Raw genomic sequence first — 17,323 nt, 5'->3', positions numbered from 1 at the left:
GCTCGCCAGCCATAAGAAGAGATCATACCTGAAACTTCGTTGGGGATTGACTCTTGCTTCTGTTGTGTCAAGTTGTCATCGTTGGTCATCGACCCATAAAATTGCATATATGGTGGATTGAGCCTTATCCTTAGGCGCCTACGTATCCGTTTCTGACGGAATCAAACCCGCGTCGTAGTTCGGCAACTGCTGACACATGCCCAAAGTTTATCATCTGCTAGCGTTTGTCCAAAATTCATCATCTGCTGACATTTGCCCAAAATTTATCATCTGCTGGCACTTGTCCGAAATTCATCATCTGTTAACACTTGTCCGAATGGGACGGGACTTTCCAAGGAGGTTGCCGCCACTTTCATTATTTGCTTTCAGCTACGGAATTCTTCCATTTCATACTCTTGTACTGAATTGAATTCTTGGTGGATGTCATCCTTTATATCTTGATAATGGTCTCTGAAGCCAACGGCTTCAGAGCTCCCAGTTTGCAATGGCTCTAAAGTCGAAGACTTTAGAGCCCCCAGTTGAAGCATATCCTGCTATATTTGAAACACAAAAACGCACTAGCGATAATCATCACATAAGCACATTTGGATCATCGATCTTGAAATTGGATTATTCGAAATACTGGGTCATCGACCCGAGAATTGAATTTGAAAATTTTGAATTATTGGGCCATCGACCCGAAGTTTAAATTTGACATCACTTGGTATGTTGGGCCATCGACCCTTCAAAAATTGAATTTGAAATTTTGAATTTCGAAATATTGGGGTCATCGACCCGAAAAGATTCCACTACTTGGATCATCTATCCATAATTCGCAAAAAGTTTTTGGAATTTTGAAATTTTGAAATTTTTGAAATCGAACCTTGATGGGTGAGCATGAAATACGACTCAGACACTCCGTATGACCCGTAAACAACGTGGGCGTAGCCCGCTACCGTAAAACAAAAAAGGAAAATAAAACCGTAAGTGTGCACGGATTTTAATTCAATTATTTACTTGTTGGGGGTAGAAATGTAAATTGGCCATTCTGGCACCAAAAGATGGCAAATGGGAATCACTAGGTCGTCGGACTTGGGACGGAGATATCGTATGGCATGGGCGTGCTCCCGAGGGCACATGGGAGTCAAGATCACTTGGCATTGACAAGGTGGATTAAACTCACAGAGCAACAACGTTGGCTTCGCCCAGAAACTAAACACAGACCGATTTTATGAGAACACTTAGACATCACACATTACTCTTATTGGGAACATTCTGTCACTCTTCTCCTCGCCTCCTTTCTTTTTAGCGAGTTTTCATTATTTCTTGCCACCGCCTTCTTTCTTTTCAGCGGGTTTTTCATATTTTCTGTTCCCAACACAAACCTACATCTATATGACTCGGCATCTTTGCCTAAACCGTTCGATAAAGCTCATTCTGAGACTTGATACTATTCATCCGAACCTATATCCTTATCCTAGCCTACATCGAGTGCTAAGACCGACTCAAACAAAGGTGGCTTCATTTGGACTTGGTTAAAACCCGTAATAAACCGACAAGATGACAACTTGGTTGATGAGTGGATTGAATCCCTTATTCTGAAGGACTGCCTACGTATTCGCGTTGAGCGAAATCAAATCCGACGTAGTTCGATCTTGGTGCATAAACTTGGCATATTGATTGTGTGTACACACTCGAAGGTTTCACCCAAGGTATCATGTCGTATCCCATTCTAGCCTGTAAGGTACCGTTAAATCCCGTGTTTGGGGTTAGGTGTAAAAGGCTTGGATCTTTTGGGATGTGGAGCTTGGTAATAACAAGTTGGAATGGTTAACCATCATTCTGAAGGTTTTTTTTGTGGTGCTAAGGCCAAGGGCTATGGCTGCTGATGTGGTTGGAATGGGTGTCTCGGGTTTGATGAACCACGAGTGCAAATGGGTTGAAAAATGATGTGGGTTCAAATTTCCATGTCTGGACCCTAAAGGTTGGGTGTAACAACACAAGCGGACTGATTCTCAAAATTCCCGACTATCCCCTTGTAACTGTCTCAGGAAGGACTTAGGGGTAAAGAGGTCACTACTTACGCTTTTGGGCTTCGCCCATTGAACTTCAACTATGGGTACTTGACTTGACTTCTGGCTTCCGTAACTTCGACATTCAACCAAAAAACATTCCGCAATAACTTCAACATCTTTTTTTCTTTTTTCTTTTTTCTTTGATCTTTTTTCATTTTTCTTTTTTTTCATTTTTTTTATTTTTTTTATTTTTCTCTTTTTCTCATTTTTTCATTCCTTTTCACCTTTTTTCTTTCTCTCTTTGAAAATGATCTTCTATTCATTCTCCTAGTCATAAATGGATACACCTTGAAAACTGGGCTTCGCCGACTAACAATTCCTTGTTAGAACGGGTTGATATCTTCTCTCTTCGAGATGGGATGATTTTGTTGGGGAAAGGCTTGCCTTCCATCATCGATAGGGGAAACAAGGAGCTAGTCCGGGTTTGTCATAGAATCATCTAAAAGCTTGTCACAAACATTGGTTCAGATGGAGGTTTTCTACTCCCAGACATGGAATAGGTAAAGGAATCAAACACGGAATCCTATTGTACCTTACGTTTTGAAACGGGACATATTTCTACCCCAGGGATGCCTTTGAGTGTGTTGTGCATTTTATCATGTTTCGGAATGATTGAGGATTAGAAACAAGACATATTTGGAAACGAAACTGCAACTTTTTTATTGGAATGACAAATGCTTAAAAGACTCGAAGGAACGATTCCTAGGACACACCCTAGGTCATCGCGGAACAAACGACTCAACTTCAGGAAAAGAAAGTCCTAGACTCGACACGACTAAGATAAGAAAATAGATCCCGACTCATAATTTTTCAAATCTGGTCTTGAGCTTTCTCTTGTTCAGCTGTCAGCTTAGATGCTCGGCTTTGGTCCTTGATCCCTTTGATGGTCTGCCTCCATCCCGAGGTAGTCCTCTGAGGATCTACGCTAGTGATGAAGGTTGGTGAATCGAATTGTCTTTTATTAACTTCGTTAATAAGAGGAGTACATTCTAGAGCAAGACTCCCGACTTGAATTTCATTCTTCGGGTTTGGCAAGAATTCAGAGCAATCCAAAAATATTTTCCCGATAAACACCCCTTTCAAGTGACATGGGCGGATAAGATGGGAATAATCGACCTTGTCTTCGACAGAAACAAAGTTGGCGTGATCGCCAAATGGATTCGTGATGTTATTGGGTTTAACAGTTGGGATCGGGAGTGTCCCATTCTCAATCATGTCTTGGATTTCGTGCTTCAGTCGATAGCACCTTTCAGTATCATGGCCTTTACCTTGATGAAAGGCATGAGGGCATTTGGTTTATACCATTTACCTTGTTGATCAGCGGGAGGGTCCGGAGTTGGACCAATAGGCTTCATCTTTCCTTGGGCTATGAGCCTTTGGAGAGCGTATGTATAAGTGCATCCAATATCGGTGAATGCCCTAGGCGTTTGGCGCTGCGACTTCTTCGATTGCCCTTCTAATAGATTGATGCCTTCATCTAAATGGGTCGCTGCTTGGGCCTTGCCCTTAGACGATGACGCCCCTTGGTACCCTTTCGGCTTTTCAGCCTCTGCCCTTATGACATCATCTTCTACCTTTATCCCGATTCTTATCAATTCTTTGAAAGAGCCAAAATTCTGGTATTTCAGAGCATTGCGGTAAATAGGTCGTAGATTCTTTACGAACTTATCTACCATTTCAACTTCGTCAGGCTTCTTGGCTAATTTCACGCTTTCAGCGCGCCATCTTGCAAGGAATTCAGTAAAACCTTCTTTGTCTTTCTGTGTCATCACCTCCAATGTTCTTATGTTGGTTTGAATCTCGACATTATCAGCATAGTGCTTACAGAACTCCACCGTGATATCTTCGAAAGTGGGGAAGTTCTTAAGGTCAAGATTGTAGAACCACGCCTTCGGGTGTTCATCCAGAGATTGAGCGAAAATTTCAGAGAGCATTTCAGCAGGTACTCCTTTCAGTGCTAAGTACCCTTTATAGGCCTTAACATGGTGGACTGGGTCTTCGGTGCCCTTGAACTTTGGGATGTCAGTGAGTACCATGTTCGTGGGCAACTTATCCTGAACTGGGGCATAGGCCCTAGCATTCTCATAGTGGATGTTCTTCCCCTGGGAGAGTTTCAAACGGTCTTCAATGAACTTGAACCGTTTCTCTAGATCAGTCAGAGGTGGGGTAGATAGAGGGGAATCTTCACCCAGCTTAGATTCGATTGCATCCATTCGGGTCATCATGAGGTTCACGGCCTCGGTGAGCTTGTTGACAGCATCTTCCATTGCTTGACGTCGGGTTTTGGGCTGCCTTTCTACAAGAAAACCCCAAACCGAGTCAATATTTAAAGTAAGAGCCCCTGCACACTTAAGGACACGACACCAACTTGACTCAAGCAAAGACTCGACTTGAGACTGACTAACCAAAAGGTTCGACTCACGGTTGGATTTAGACCTTGATTCATTTTAGACTCGACAAGACGACATGACTCAAGCTGTCATAGCTCGATTCTAAACTGGACTCGGTGTGACTAAACCCGTGATTGGACCAACATAGTCCTTAGGTTCGAGTGAAACGTCCTAAAGGGCCTAGCTTGGACGTTTCGGTGGACTATCCTAGACCAAATGGTCGACCAACATGACTCAAAGCCCAAGAGGTGAGCTTGGGTGACCCAACAGGGTCGTGTTCTAGACTCTTGGAACAAAAAAACGCCTGGCCTAACACGGCCATGACCCGGACACGACTCGACGCATTTCATGCTTGGTTAAGGTTCGAGAAATATTTTGGATTGAATTTGAAAAAACGAAGGATCGATTTGAAAATGAGATTTGAAATGGACAGCATGCCGGCTATAAAAGCTTGTTTTGGCCGAAAATTCTAGTCCTATTTCGGCAGCGTTCCGCGTTTTTAAAACCATGCTAATTGAAAGTAAGTTGTTCAAAAGTTCGGTTTTGAAATTGACATGGAAAAATTTGAAAAGACTCGGGAAAACACCTTGCACATTGTCATTCTCATGTTATAAGGATGTATGCTCTTAGACATCTCTAAGTCTCGGCAAGTCTTCTACAAGAAGGTCTATGCCCTCCATCCTTTTGCGGTCTTATAGAGCAAGGGCCTTTAGGTAGAGTACCTAGAAGACAATCCCCACCATCAAGAACCACGCAAGGCGGAGCGGAAGCAAGCAATGTGCGAGTTCCTGGCATAGTGGGACGTCGCCCCCCACGCATCACAAAGAAACGCTGGGACGGCCCGGGAAAATCCTTAAGGGTTTATGCATGAATCGTAGCACTATGAGTAATATTTTAATTTCCAATACTTTCTTTTCAAGTTTCACCTCGGAGGAAAAGACCCTAGAAACAAAGTGTAACTAGTCCTCTTTTACCCAGCAGAGTCGCCAAACTGTGGACAAGGCCCTCGGGAACTGCGTCCGCGGGATCCACACTAGGCATAATCGACTCGAGGTTCTTTCGAATCGAATTAAGACAAATTAGAGTCGCCACCAAGTTTTTTGGGAACTTGGAACCGTTCAAGTCAACTTTACACCTTTCATCGAAAAGCATAAAGCCAATCGACTACGAGTGATTAAAGATAAAGACTTGTACCCTATATCACTCGATTTGAATGACTCTCGTAATCCAATGGTATTTAGACGGATCCGCAAACCATAGATCTTGAGTAAGGGGTGAGGGTACGTGTTAGGAAGCCCATAAGGACACCTAACCCCGCCCGTCGATAACGGCCTCTACTAAGTCAAGTATCGGATTTCAAACAAGGTCATAGCTACTACGATATATGATATGCAAACATCGTTTTTAAAACCCTAACATGTGAAGTTTCTATGTCGATTTAGATGCAACTAAACTAACTTTGTCAAAGTTGTAATTTAGCATGTGGGTGGATTGATCTAACAACATATAAACGAAACAAACAAGGCTTAGGGGGAATGGGGGAGCCGTTGGGATCTATCCTATTATAACCCAGGCATTTCATGCCGACGCAACGAGAAATTAAAGATACAACTCGATCTAAAATACAACGCTACACACACGACGCAATACACGGCCATTCGGCCTAGGAAACCATGCACAAAGGGGTGGCCCACGGCTTACATGACTCACGGCCTTGGGTCACTCCTCATAATGTGTGCTTTCACTTAATCTCATCGAATTAGACATTGGGTCACACACCAAAGCATGCATTAACATAAATCGGGCCATGTTGCTTTAAACAACATGCGATTTACTACGCTCTCACTTGCATTGGAGCACAACCGTCTAACAAAACAAGACTAAGGTTTTTGAAAGAGGTTCTGACTCGATAAAAGAAAACTAACTTGAAAATTACAAACAAACTACCAAGCACGACTCGATAAACAAAGTAATTACAAGATACGAAATAACGAGATAAAGATGAGAAAACAACGAGAAAAGGGACTACGAGGACACGGCCAAACACGGCCTACACGATTTAGCATACCCTCATCCTTAGGTTAGATTCATTTGGTTAGATAGATGATTGCGAAACGGGATAGGAAACAAGTTAGAAAACGAGTTAGAAACAACGTTGATTGATTGGAAGGCTGTCGCGCAAAGGTGTATTCTACACGGCCTAAGGGGTCAAATTAGGTCAAGTTCGCTAATTAAATTAACTCATCGAGTGTTAATAAGAAGGTGCTAATCACGCACTCTTATACTAGCGAGAAATTATGTGAAAGAGAGAGATGTATTCAAATAAGTTACAGAATTGTTAATTGATTTTTAAAGCTATGTCGATGTACCCTAACGTGTCTAATTAGGTTACTAAACTGATCTAATATCATCTAAACGAGTTATATGTTAACAATCAGAGGTCATACTAACATGTGAATGGTCCTGGGGTGGGTTGAATCACATGAAACAAAGGAGAGGTCAAAAGCGAAGAACGAAGTTAGAATTTGTTTTATTAATGCCCTACCTTGAACACGAGGATATGTAAATGAGACGGGGGTGTACGACCGACTGATGTAGCGGTTTCTTTCCCATCTCAAGTCAACGCGGGTGTTCATGGTGGTACTTTAACTCATACTCGGACTAAACTAGTTTCGTAGTTAATTATAACAATCGATAAACAAAAACGATAAACAAATAAAAACAAACCATAAAAAACAAACATAAAAAACCGAAATAAAAGGGAGAAAGAGGAGGATTTGATGCACCCTCAATCTACATGTATCGTTGACACCGTCTTGGGTCGTAATCGATGGTAGATTTTATCTCGAGAGGCCGTAGTCGACGAAGAAACAAAGCAAACAACTCGTTTTTGGCAAATCTGGACAGCAACTTTCAAACAGCGATTTCTCTCTCGTTTCACGGTGAAAATTCGATTTAAAAGATGTTTTGAAAACTAGAAAGAGAGGAGAACAGAGATCTTAAAGCAACCTCTGCTCGTTTTGAGTTATTGGGCACGAAAAACGAGTACAAACAGAACTGGACAGACAGGAAAAAGCCGCGAAAACAGAGTGTATAACACTCTGTTTTTCGAGGGAATTCGTGTACTCTCAAGGGCAATTTGGCTCGTAAATCTTTGTCTAATGTGTATATGGATGTTGTATGGTTAATTTGGAACAAGAAACTCGAGTTTTGATGGAGGTTTGAAGGGAGAACGAACGGTTTCAAAGAGGACACACAAACTGATTCTCAGTTTGTAAGTCGGTTTTGTCGAGGGTTTTTGGGAGGCAATTAGGGTTTGTTTCTGGAGTTTAAAGCTTGTAAGTGAAGGTAGTATGTATGGAGAAATTATAGGAATGAATGTATGGTGAAGGGGGGGGGGGGGGGTATTTATAAGGAGTTAAAGTAGGGTAAAAAGGGGGGAGAGGCAGACGGGCTCATTCACGCATAGCTGCTGTCCAGCAGCTTTTGTGAGGGTTTGAGAGGCTTTGTGAGGGGTTTTATTGGTGGTTAAGCTAAGGTAATATGGGTAGGATATTAGGGTATGGGTTAGGGTTAATGGGCACGGGGTTTGGTGGTGTTTGGAGTGGGTTTTGGGCTCGGGATTTGGCACGCAAAACAGGGGGGCTGCTCGTGTTAGCGGGCTGTTTGGGGGTGATTTGGGCCATGGTTATGGGGTTCGAACTGGGGTTGTATGGGTAGAGGCTTAGGTTGGTTAGTGTACTCGATATTCGTGCCAACTCGTAAAGAAAACGGGCTCAAAAACCGAGCTAAAATCGCGCTCCAAAACGCTTGTTCAAAACGAGTTTTTCTCGATTTTTAAATCGATTTTTCAAATCAATTAACACATTAAAATAAATGATTTTTCAAATCAAATATACTCATAAAATGATTTTTCAAATAAAATATTTATTTTATTTTCAATAAAATAAACTCAAGAAAATAAATTCAAAATAAAATAAAATAAATTGAAATCACCTTAAAAAAAGCTTTAATTTAAATATCATTTAAATTAATAAAATACTCCGTCGACAACGCTCATTCTACATCGTAAAACGAACCCAAATAATGACAATGACAACTGAAGAATACATATGTCCTATCATCATCGGGTGTTTGTCGGGTTCTCTTATAAATTCCAATATCGACGGATACGGGTATCTACAATTGGAGACACTTGAATCTCAAGTGCAAGAAAATGCTAGACGCACTTTTTCGCGACTTTATAAGCTCGAGACTGAAATTGCTCAGTTAGCAGCTGATATACAAGAGGAAGAGGTTGCGGAACTGAGGTCTTTAATGAAGACACTTGTATCCATGAGGCAAGAGAGTGATAGACGTATGGAAGCTCAATTCATTGAGCTGGGGTCTGAAATTGCTCAGTTAGTAGCTGAGTCGGATAATTGGCAACCAGAAGAGGTGTACTTTATCGAGAGCGGTTTTTCCCATGAAGAAACCGTGTTGCCTAATGCTGAGGATGACTTTTATGACTCAGACGACGAGTTTCTATCATATTTTCCCCCACACGAGGATTTGATCTTTGTCAGACGGGAGGAATCACTCGATCGAGTGACTAATATTAGTCGATCGAGTGAATTTCCAGAAGAAAGTGTTCGATCGAGTGATATTTCTACTCGATCGAGTGGAATTCAGGAGGAAAGTGGTCGATCGAGTAACATTCGCTCGATCGATTGAATTGGCCATTGGGAGCTTTGATTCGTCACTTGGGTTCATTTTAGATGACGATTTTTATGATGATAACGGTTATGGTGAGTCTCCCCTATTCAAAGCCGAGTTGGATGCGCTTGAGGTTTGAGATTTACGGGACGAATTCCACTAAGGGCGACGAAAGGACAGCTGAGTCGGTATTTGCTCCTAGCACGGATGAGGTATTACATTCTTTTGTCGATGATTCAATCGAGAGCAACCTACCTGAGGTAATTAGCGATAATTTTATTATTGTTGTTAATCAAAATATGCTACCTCGTTTGACTCATGCTATTTCTTTTAATGCTATACCCCCTCCCATGTGGACGAATAAATTAGCAATTATTCACCATCCTTGTCATTTCAATTTTGTTAATCTAAAACGGAGCCCTAACTTATTGTCAATTGCTCCTGCGCTCCTTTATTTTGTGGATAAATTTAGGAGCTCACATAGGAAATTTGTTAGGCTTAAACGGTTGTACAATTTTATTTCTTATTTCTTTATTCCTTTGTGGTGCTACTTACATTTTGTAGCACATGCGCATTTTTATGATTTAATGTGCGCGCTTTGAGCTATTTTGATTATGACTAATTAGAGAGCCTCGAAGAAAAGAAGGTCGAGTGGGACTGGTCAAGTTAGCGCTACCCGGGAGGCAACCCGGAGATTTATTTTTAACTGTTCTTCATTTTATTTCAGTTTTAGTTGTCATAAATGGTCTTCGTACCATAGACTATTTCGATCACGCTTGTTTTGTTAGTTTTGCGGGCTGTTTTTCATTGCGTCTTTGCAGGAATTACTAAGGATCACTCGATCGAGTACCTTTTGTACTCGATCGAGAGCTTTTTGCTGCTGAAGTCACTCAATCGAGTACTTATATCACTCGATCGGAAAAAAAAAAAAAATAACTCGATCGACCACTATTCTACTCAATCGACCACTATTCCTCTCGATCGAGCTGTTTTGGACGCCCATTGCTTGGACAGCTTCTTGTGACGATGTTTCAGAGCTATTAGTGACCTCCCACGTTGCTGGCTGGTTTGGGGAGGTCCCTAATTCGCGCAATCTTGTAAGTTTTCCGCATTTACTCTCTTTCTCTTTTAGTTTGCGTTTCCTTTCCATGTTTTGGTACAATGGGGGCATTGTACGGTTTGGTTTGGGGAGGTTATGCATCCATATCTGTGTCTGCATATTATTTTTTATTGCATTTCAGTTATCACGTTTAATTTTCGTATTGCATTGTTGTTTATTTCTATAAAAATTCTGAAATTTCATAAAAATTGAAAAAATTGATAAAATTCAAAAAAATTTCAAGTTTATTTTAGCAAATAGGTTGAGTCGGAACGGTGGATTTCAGTGATGAAATTGCTCTATTATTTGTCTTTTGCTTAAGCCTTACAATAAACTATTATTCTGTTTAGCTTTGTCTTATTGCATATCTACGAGTTAATGTTAAATTTAGCTGAACGAATAGACTTGACCTGAAATTTTGGCAACCTACTTATAATTTCTAAGGATTAGAGCCGTATAAACTGATGTCATTTGTGACCGGTTTCATGTAGGATTGTGAGTAGTTACTCCTTGCATAACTTGTATCATTAATTTGCACGTATATGAAATTCAATTGCTTTTTGCCTTCATACATTCGGGTTAGTGGTTGGTGTCACATGCAGGGAGGTGCTTACAATTTCCCTTTCTTTCATTTTTACCCATTTAACTCCACATTAGCCAAATTTGCCTGTTGACCCTCAGCTACATCCCAAATTTAGCCTGCCTTGTCAAGCTAGTTTAGATTGTTCTGCGGTATACTGTCTATTGTATCAAAATTTTGGCGCGTATTCTGTTGATTCGGAGTTGGTATTCTATGAAGGAAGAGAGGATGAAAAAAAAAACGTGAAAAAAAAAGACATGAAAAATGAAAAAAAAAAGAATTCGAAAAAAAAAAAACCGAAGAAAAAAAAAGAAAAGAAAGAAAAAAAAAAGATGTTGTTTGTTGACGGTTTCGCTCCTATGCTTTATTTACATTTATTGAGGAGTAAGTTCAGTTTGGTTTGGTGAGATTTTATGCCAATTGAAGGGCACTCATGCTTAAATCTATAATTGAGTTGGAAATGGATGTTGTTATATGGTTTTGTTTAGGTACTAGCTTGATCACCTATACCTCCACATTCCCATAAATGTTTTGCCTTTTGTTACCCATTGCCTCACTTTACCATATCTTTGTAATCCCTCGGCTGTGATAGGACCTTGTTTGGTTGGAATGTATGTACGGTATCTAGAATTGTTTATCATATTAGGTGCATGCATGTTATGTAGGTTGCAGTCTAGGTGAGTGACTGTTTTCTCTTTCTCTCTTATACATATACTTTCACCCTTTGCTTCATGAGAGAAGAGTGACCCGTGAGAGTCCATTATTAAAGGTCTTGCAAGGTCGACGGTTCAGCTTTATTATAAACATCTTACAACTCGTTACTCGTTTGCATTTGACTGTTTGTTATAAGTGTTAGTTTGCTTGCATTAAATTGGTTTAAGCGGGCATTTTTAGCTAGCTCTGAAGTATCTTTTCCGTTCCATTAGTTTGCATTTAGTTTACTCGAGGACGAGTAAAGATTTGGTTTGGGGAGATTTGATACGTGCATTTTATATAGTCTTTTTAGCCTATTTTATGCACGTATTTCCATGCTTTTATCGTAGTTTTATGCTACAAAATGCCCGAATATGCTACTTTGGGTTATTTTGTCTTATTTGCAGGAATGAACCAGAAAGTAGTGAAATCAAGCCTTTTATCGTCCGTTTTGCATGCATTTGGAGGAAGAGTGAATCTGGAGCGGAGATATTGCTTTCTTGGGATGCGTGAAGCTGTTTCGGGAGCTAAAAGGACAAGTCAAAGGCAAACTAACGAGATTAATGAGCTGCTGAAGTCAAGATTCACTCGATCGAGTACTTAACTGGTCGATCGAGTGGTTTTAGGTCAAATAATCAGTCGATCGAGTACTTTAGTTGGTCGATCGAACTGTTTCATATATAGGTTTAGTCGATCGAGCACTTTGTTTGGTCGATCGAACTGTCTGAGCCTTAGTTTGCTCGATCGAGTGGTTTAAAACCACTCGATCGAGTGGTTTATCCTACGGGCTTGGGCTTTTTAGGTTTATTTCCGTCATTAGGTTAAATAATTCCTATATTCTTATAAATAGGAAGGTAGGACGTCATTGTAATCTCTCTCTTCTCTTCCCCTCTCGGGATCTCTTAGAATTCCAATACACTGGTTCCGTTATTTTTGGTTCATCTTGAATTTCCGGACTTATTTCTGTAACTTTTCTTTCCCTTACTCTCTTAATTAATGCTTATTACTCCTTCCCCTATTCTTGCTCTTTCATTTATGTCTAGCTAATTCTCTGGCTAGGATTAGGGTAGTCAATGAATGAATGTTAATTGCTAATTAGGCCATTAGATCTGTTGTTGCTGTTGTTGTCTTTGTTGTTAAACTGCCCTTAACTGTATCTTGCTAGTTGATTCGAAGCAATTAGCCTTTTAATATTGGTAACCCTTGACCTGGACCGAAAGGTTGGAATAGGTGAGACCCGCAGTGAACAATAGGATGCTTTAGTGAGGGCGAAAGTTAAGCTAATAGCATTTTAGGGTGAATTGAGACCGAAAGGAGATATTCATTGCCCCTTAGACCGACACATCGACTGATTTGTGACCTTACCCGCAATTAACTGACGTTCATTGATGACCCGAAATCCTAGTTCCCTTCTCTTATTGTTAATTTCTCTTGCCTTTAACCTCATTAGTTTAGTCAACACATATCAAACCCCCAATTATGATATTAGACAGATAGAATAGACAAGTAGATAGTAAACCACCTCCCTGTGGATATCGACCCTACTTACCGCTGACTTCTGTTGGTAGTAATCTAGGTATTTATTTTTGGTACAGAAACGACCGTATCAATAGGCTTAAATGACTAGTGATTAAAGGGATTGATAATATTACTCATATCAATAAAGTGCACTTTCTTTTCTATTTATCCATGCAATAGAACTCCAAAGTTAAGCGTGCTTGACTGGGATTAGTCTTAGGATGATTGACCTCATAGGAAGGTTCCCGGGATACGCATGAGTGAGGACAAAATGCGCTGGAAAGGACCCATGTTGATCTGTGGGCCATATGCATTGCTTGGTGAGCTACCATGAGTGACCGCTCCCGACCCTAGGTTTGGTTCGGGCTGTTACAGTCACGCCTTGGAAAACAAGTTACTAGAAACTTGCTCCCGAGATGCAAAACTGATTAACCCTCAAATTACCTGCTTGAGTTTAACCCTTGAACTCCAATCGCAATCAGAAATTCAACTAGCAAATTGGCTCTGACACGTCTAAGACCGTCTAGATTTAGGGAAATCAAGAGTCATACCTCTCATATCACTTATGATACGAAAATTGCGCAAAGCGGTTTAAAGAATAACGAATAATAATGAAAAGGGGATATTTGCTTCGAAATCTATCTTGAAATCCAAACAATGGGACACTTGATTGGGTTAGACCTATAACTCGAACAATGGTGAACTATAATCAAGACCTATTGATTATAACTCAGATTAATGCTTGAAAACGCGTCAAACAATAACAGTTTTGGAACGAACTCATCAAACCGATGTTTACAACTGTAAACGAAAAACTCACTATTTTTATTCAATAACTCAATCTTAATAAAATTGATTACAAGCTGACTATTTATAGCTAATTAGATAGACTCCTAAACGGAATAAGGAAACATACTCCCTTACTCGAAATCCTACTCTAATCGTGTGAACACGATTTACTATGGCCAGTCAAATTGCCTTATTCCTACCTTAACTGAAATTAGGAAACTTAACTTCTATCGCAACTAGGAAATTAAATAACAACTCCTATTACAATTAGGAAAAACTAATGCTAATGGTTTTAGGAAACCTTATTTTTACTCCTAATAATAATAAAAATAGTAATGATAGTAATTATTACATATTATTCTAACTCGGATTGGACTAGGACCTCGTGCCTTAGCTGAATTCGAACCCTTGGCTCGTTACACTCTCAATGTGGCCAGCTGCTTTGACTTCAAAAATATCTTTATTCATCGAGCTTATCATTTTTGGATCATCGTGTAACACCCTCATCTACCAAGGAGCCTTAACAAGACCTTCCTCAGCAGATAAGGGCGTTACCATCTTGGTTGCCCGAGGAATAGTAAATATTAAATGTCAATAAAAGAACAATTAAGTTTATTACAAGTTATCTCAGAAAAAGAAAGGCACAACTGATAACAAACTATCAACTACGGTGGTATTATCCATGCCATGACTTTGTGATAGACTCGTCCCTTCAAAGCACCCAGCTAAGCTCCACATATCAACACCTACTAAGACTGACTGCTCACCATAATGGATCACTGCAGGCACAACATAAGAAGAAACACAGACAACACCGCACAAGGTCAGTAGCTGAAGGACAGCACAAAACACTAGTACAACACACACAAACCCAACACCAATTCCAATCACCCATCACTCCTTTGACTACCTGAAGGTGAAGTTCTGCCAGAATATCCGTCGCAACAGATATTCCACACCGCCAGTGGGGGACCGCATCCGTACCCACCTAAGCCCCGCTCATCTTTAACGGGCGAAAACCCATGTTCCTTAATGTGCACATCCCCTCTTGTGGCGGGTTCCACAAGGGGCGAATCAACGGCGTGAAGCCACTCCCGCAAGTGACTCCACTCAGCCGAGGGCGCACCTCGCGAACCACAGACAAACAACCACAACCAATTACAATATCAATTCAACCAGAAAATACAACCGACATACTAACCAATCAACAATACTGAGTAGGAAGACCTACCTTTAGCAATCCGAAACAACACCGCATATGACCGTATGAAGACAAGCAGCCACCATTACCACCTATTACAAACAATATGACAAACCCTATTGATACGTGCATATTCTATATACTTTATTAGCGATTTTGTCACGTATTTCTATGCGTAATTGTTAGCTTTAAGCTATTATTTCTCCCGAAATGGTTTACTTTGGATTTCCTATGTCATTATTGTAGGAATGATCGGAATTAAGCTAAATCAAGCTTTTATCTGTTCCCGGGGGCATTTTATGGAAACTATGAAGTTAGAAGCTCGGAATTTGATCGTCTCGGAATGTGTGCATGAAGTGGGAGGGCTGTTTGTTAGAGCAGAGAGAAGCTGCTACAGCGCAAATGGTCGATCGACCAGTGACCCCAGTCTATCGACCTAGGAGTTCAGCAGAGGAAGGAAACAGTGTTGCCAGCACTGTACTGGGCGGTCGATCGACCGCGTCACCTGGTCGATCGACCCTATTTCGAAGCTGCGGTTTATTTTACACGATTGTCTTTTGTAAAAGCTCACTTGTAATTTATCTTTTGGCAGGACTATTATTAGTTGGACGTAACAAACATTTTAGGTTATGTTTTTCATTTTTCGACAACTCAAGTTTCTAGATCTAGTTCTTGGAATTTTCAGAGACGGTAGCGAGAGATTACAATCAATTACGTTGTTCATTGAATTCCTTTAATAAGCTTTTAATTCAATCTAATCTTTCTTTAGTTTTTATTCAACTTTTATTCGTTCTTGCTTATTCTGGTGTGAATTATTTCATTGTTTCAATTTATTATTAAAGCATGTTGTCTTTTTTTTTTGGATTCTCTAGATTTGTTGTTGTTATTCTTTTAATTATGCGTAGCTAATTTCTTTGATTAGGAATTAGGGGAGCCATGGCGTTTTAGGTCAATTTCATTAGGATGATTTATTGTACCAGTCTTAATTTCTGTTGTTTAAATCATCTCTATTAGATTGAAAGATTAGCAAGGTGGATTTCACTTCAGTTTAGAATTTTCTATGAGCGGAAGGTATTAGTACAATTCTAGGATGTATAGAGACCGAGAGGCTTATTCATATTTCTTGGGACTGTGTTAAACGAACATTATTTTCTTTTGACCTGACCTTAGCCGTGGTGAACCGAAGTTCCTAACCCCCATTTATTTGTTACTCCGATTGACCAAAAATTGCAAATAGAATTAACCTTGTCTCTTTGTGGTTCGACCCCTACTATCACTATCTATAGTTTTAGTTTGGAATATAAATTTAATTTTGATACAAAACGACGGTATCAAATTTTGGCGCCGTTGCCGGGGAGACGGTGTAATTCTGTTTGTGTTATTTTTAGTCTATCTTTCTTGTCTCAAGGAACTTTGGTTCCTTGAGGTCGTTGCTTATCTTTGCTTCTAGTTTTGCTTGTGCACAGTTAGAAGACAGATTTTCGAGAGGAAGGCTTGAGTACTCCCGTTTCTACTACAAATCATGCCAACAATATACGATCATTCTCAGCCGAAGGTGCATAATCTTCCTAAAGGATTCGATCTCCCCACTCCTACACATGGGAATTTCGAACTCCGCCCCTCTTACATCACTTTAGTGGAGCGGAACCAGTTTGTTGGTCTACCAAATGAGGATCCTGGGAAGCATATGGAGATTTTCACAGATTATTGCTGTTCCATACCTGTACCGGTTGGAGTGACTCAAGATGTAGTAAAGGAGATGATGTTTCTATTCTCCTTGAAAGATTCTGCGCGTGAGTGGTACCGCTACCTTGATAAGGTAGCAGTTGGAGTTACAGACTGGACTTCTCTAGCATTGGCTTTCTATAAAATATATTATCTTCCTGCAAAGACTAATGCTTTGAGAGGTCAAATTACAAATTTCCATCAAGGACCCGATGAAGAATCAGTCGATGAGTCGGTCTAAGGGGCAATGAATATCTCCTTTCGGTCTCAATTCGCCCTAAAATGCTATTAGCTTAACTTTCGCCCTCACTAAAGCATCCTATTGTTCACTGCAGGTCTCACCTATTCCAACCTTTCGGTCCAGGTCAAGGTTTACCAATATTAAAAGGCTAATTGTGTCGACTCAACTAGCAGGATACAGTTAAAGCAGCGATTAACAACATAGACTACAACTACAACGACAGATCTATAAACCTAATTAGCAATTAACATTAGTCTAATGAATCACCTAATCCTAGCAAGAGTATTTAGCTAGACATGGGTAAAGGGAGAACGAGAATAAAGGAATTAAGAACAATA

The 17,323-nt window shown here is 40.3% G+C and overlaps 1 protein-coding gene across 1 annotated transcript; it reads left to right on the top strand.

Annotated features, from left to right (window-relative positions):
- The first annotated feature begins 16,541 nt into the window (after positions 1 to 16,541).
- Positions 16,542 to 16,985, top strand: LOC141630173 (uncharacterized). The gene has a single exon (XM_074443038.1). It carries the CDS (start codon positions 16,542 to 16,544, stop codon positions 16,983 to 16,985), a length of 444 nt encoding a protein of 147 aa, XP_074299139.1.
- The last annotated feature ends 338 nt before the right edge of the window (positions 16,986 to 17,323 follow it).

This window comes from Silene latifolia, chromosome Y (assembly GCF_048544455.1).
Source record: "Silene latifolia isolate original U9 population chromosome Y, ASM4854445v1, whole genome shotgun sequence".
In the NCBI taxonomy this organism is placed as follows: domain Eukaryota; kingdom Viridiplantae; phylum Streptophyta; class Magnoliopsida; order Caryophyllales; family Caryophyllaceae; genus Silene; species Silene latifolia.
This window is presented reverse-complemented; position numbering and strand designations above follow the sequence as displayed.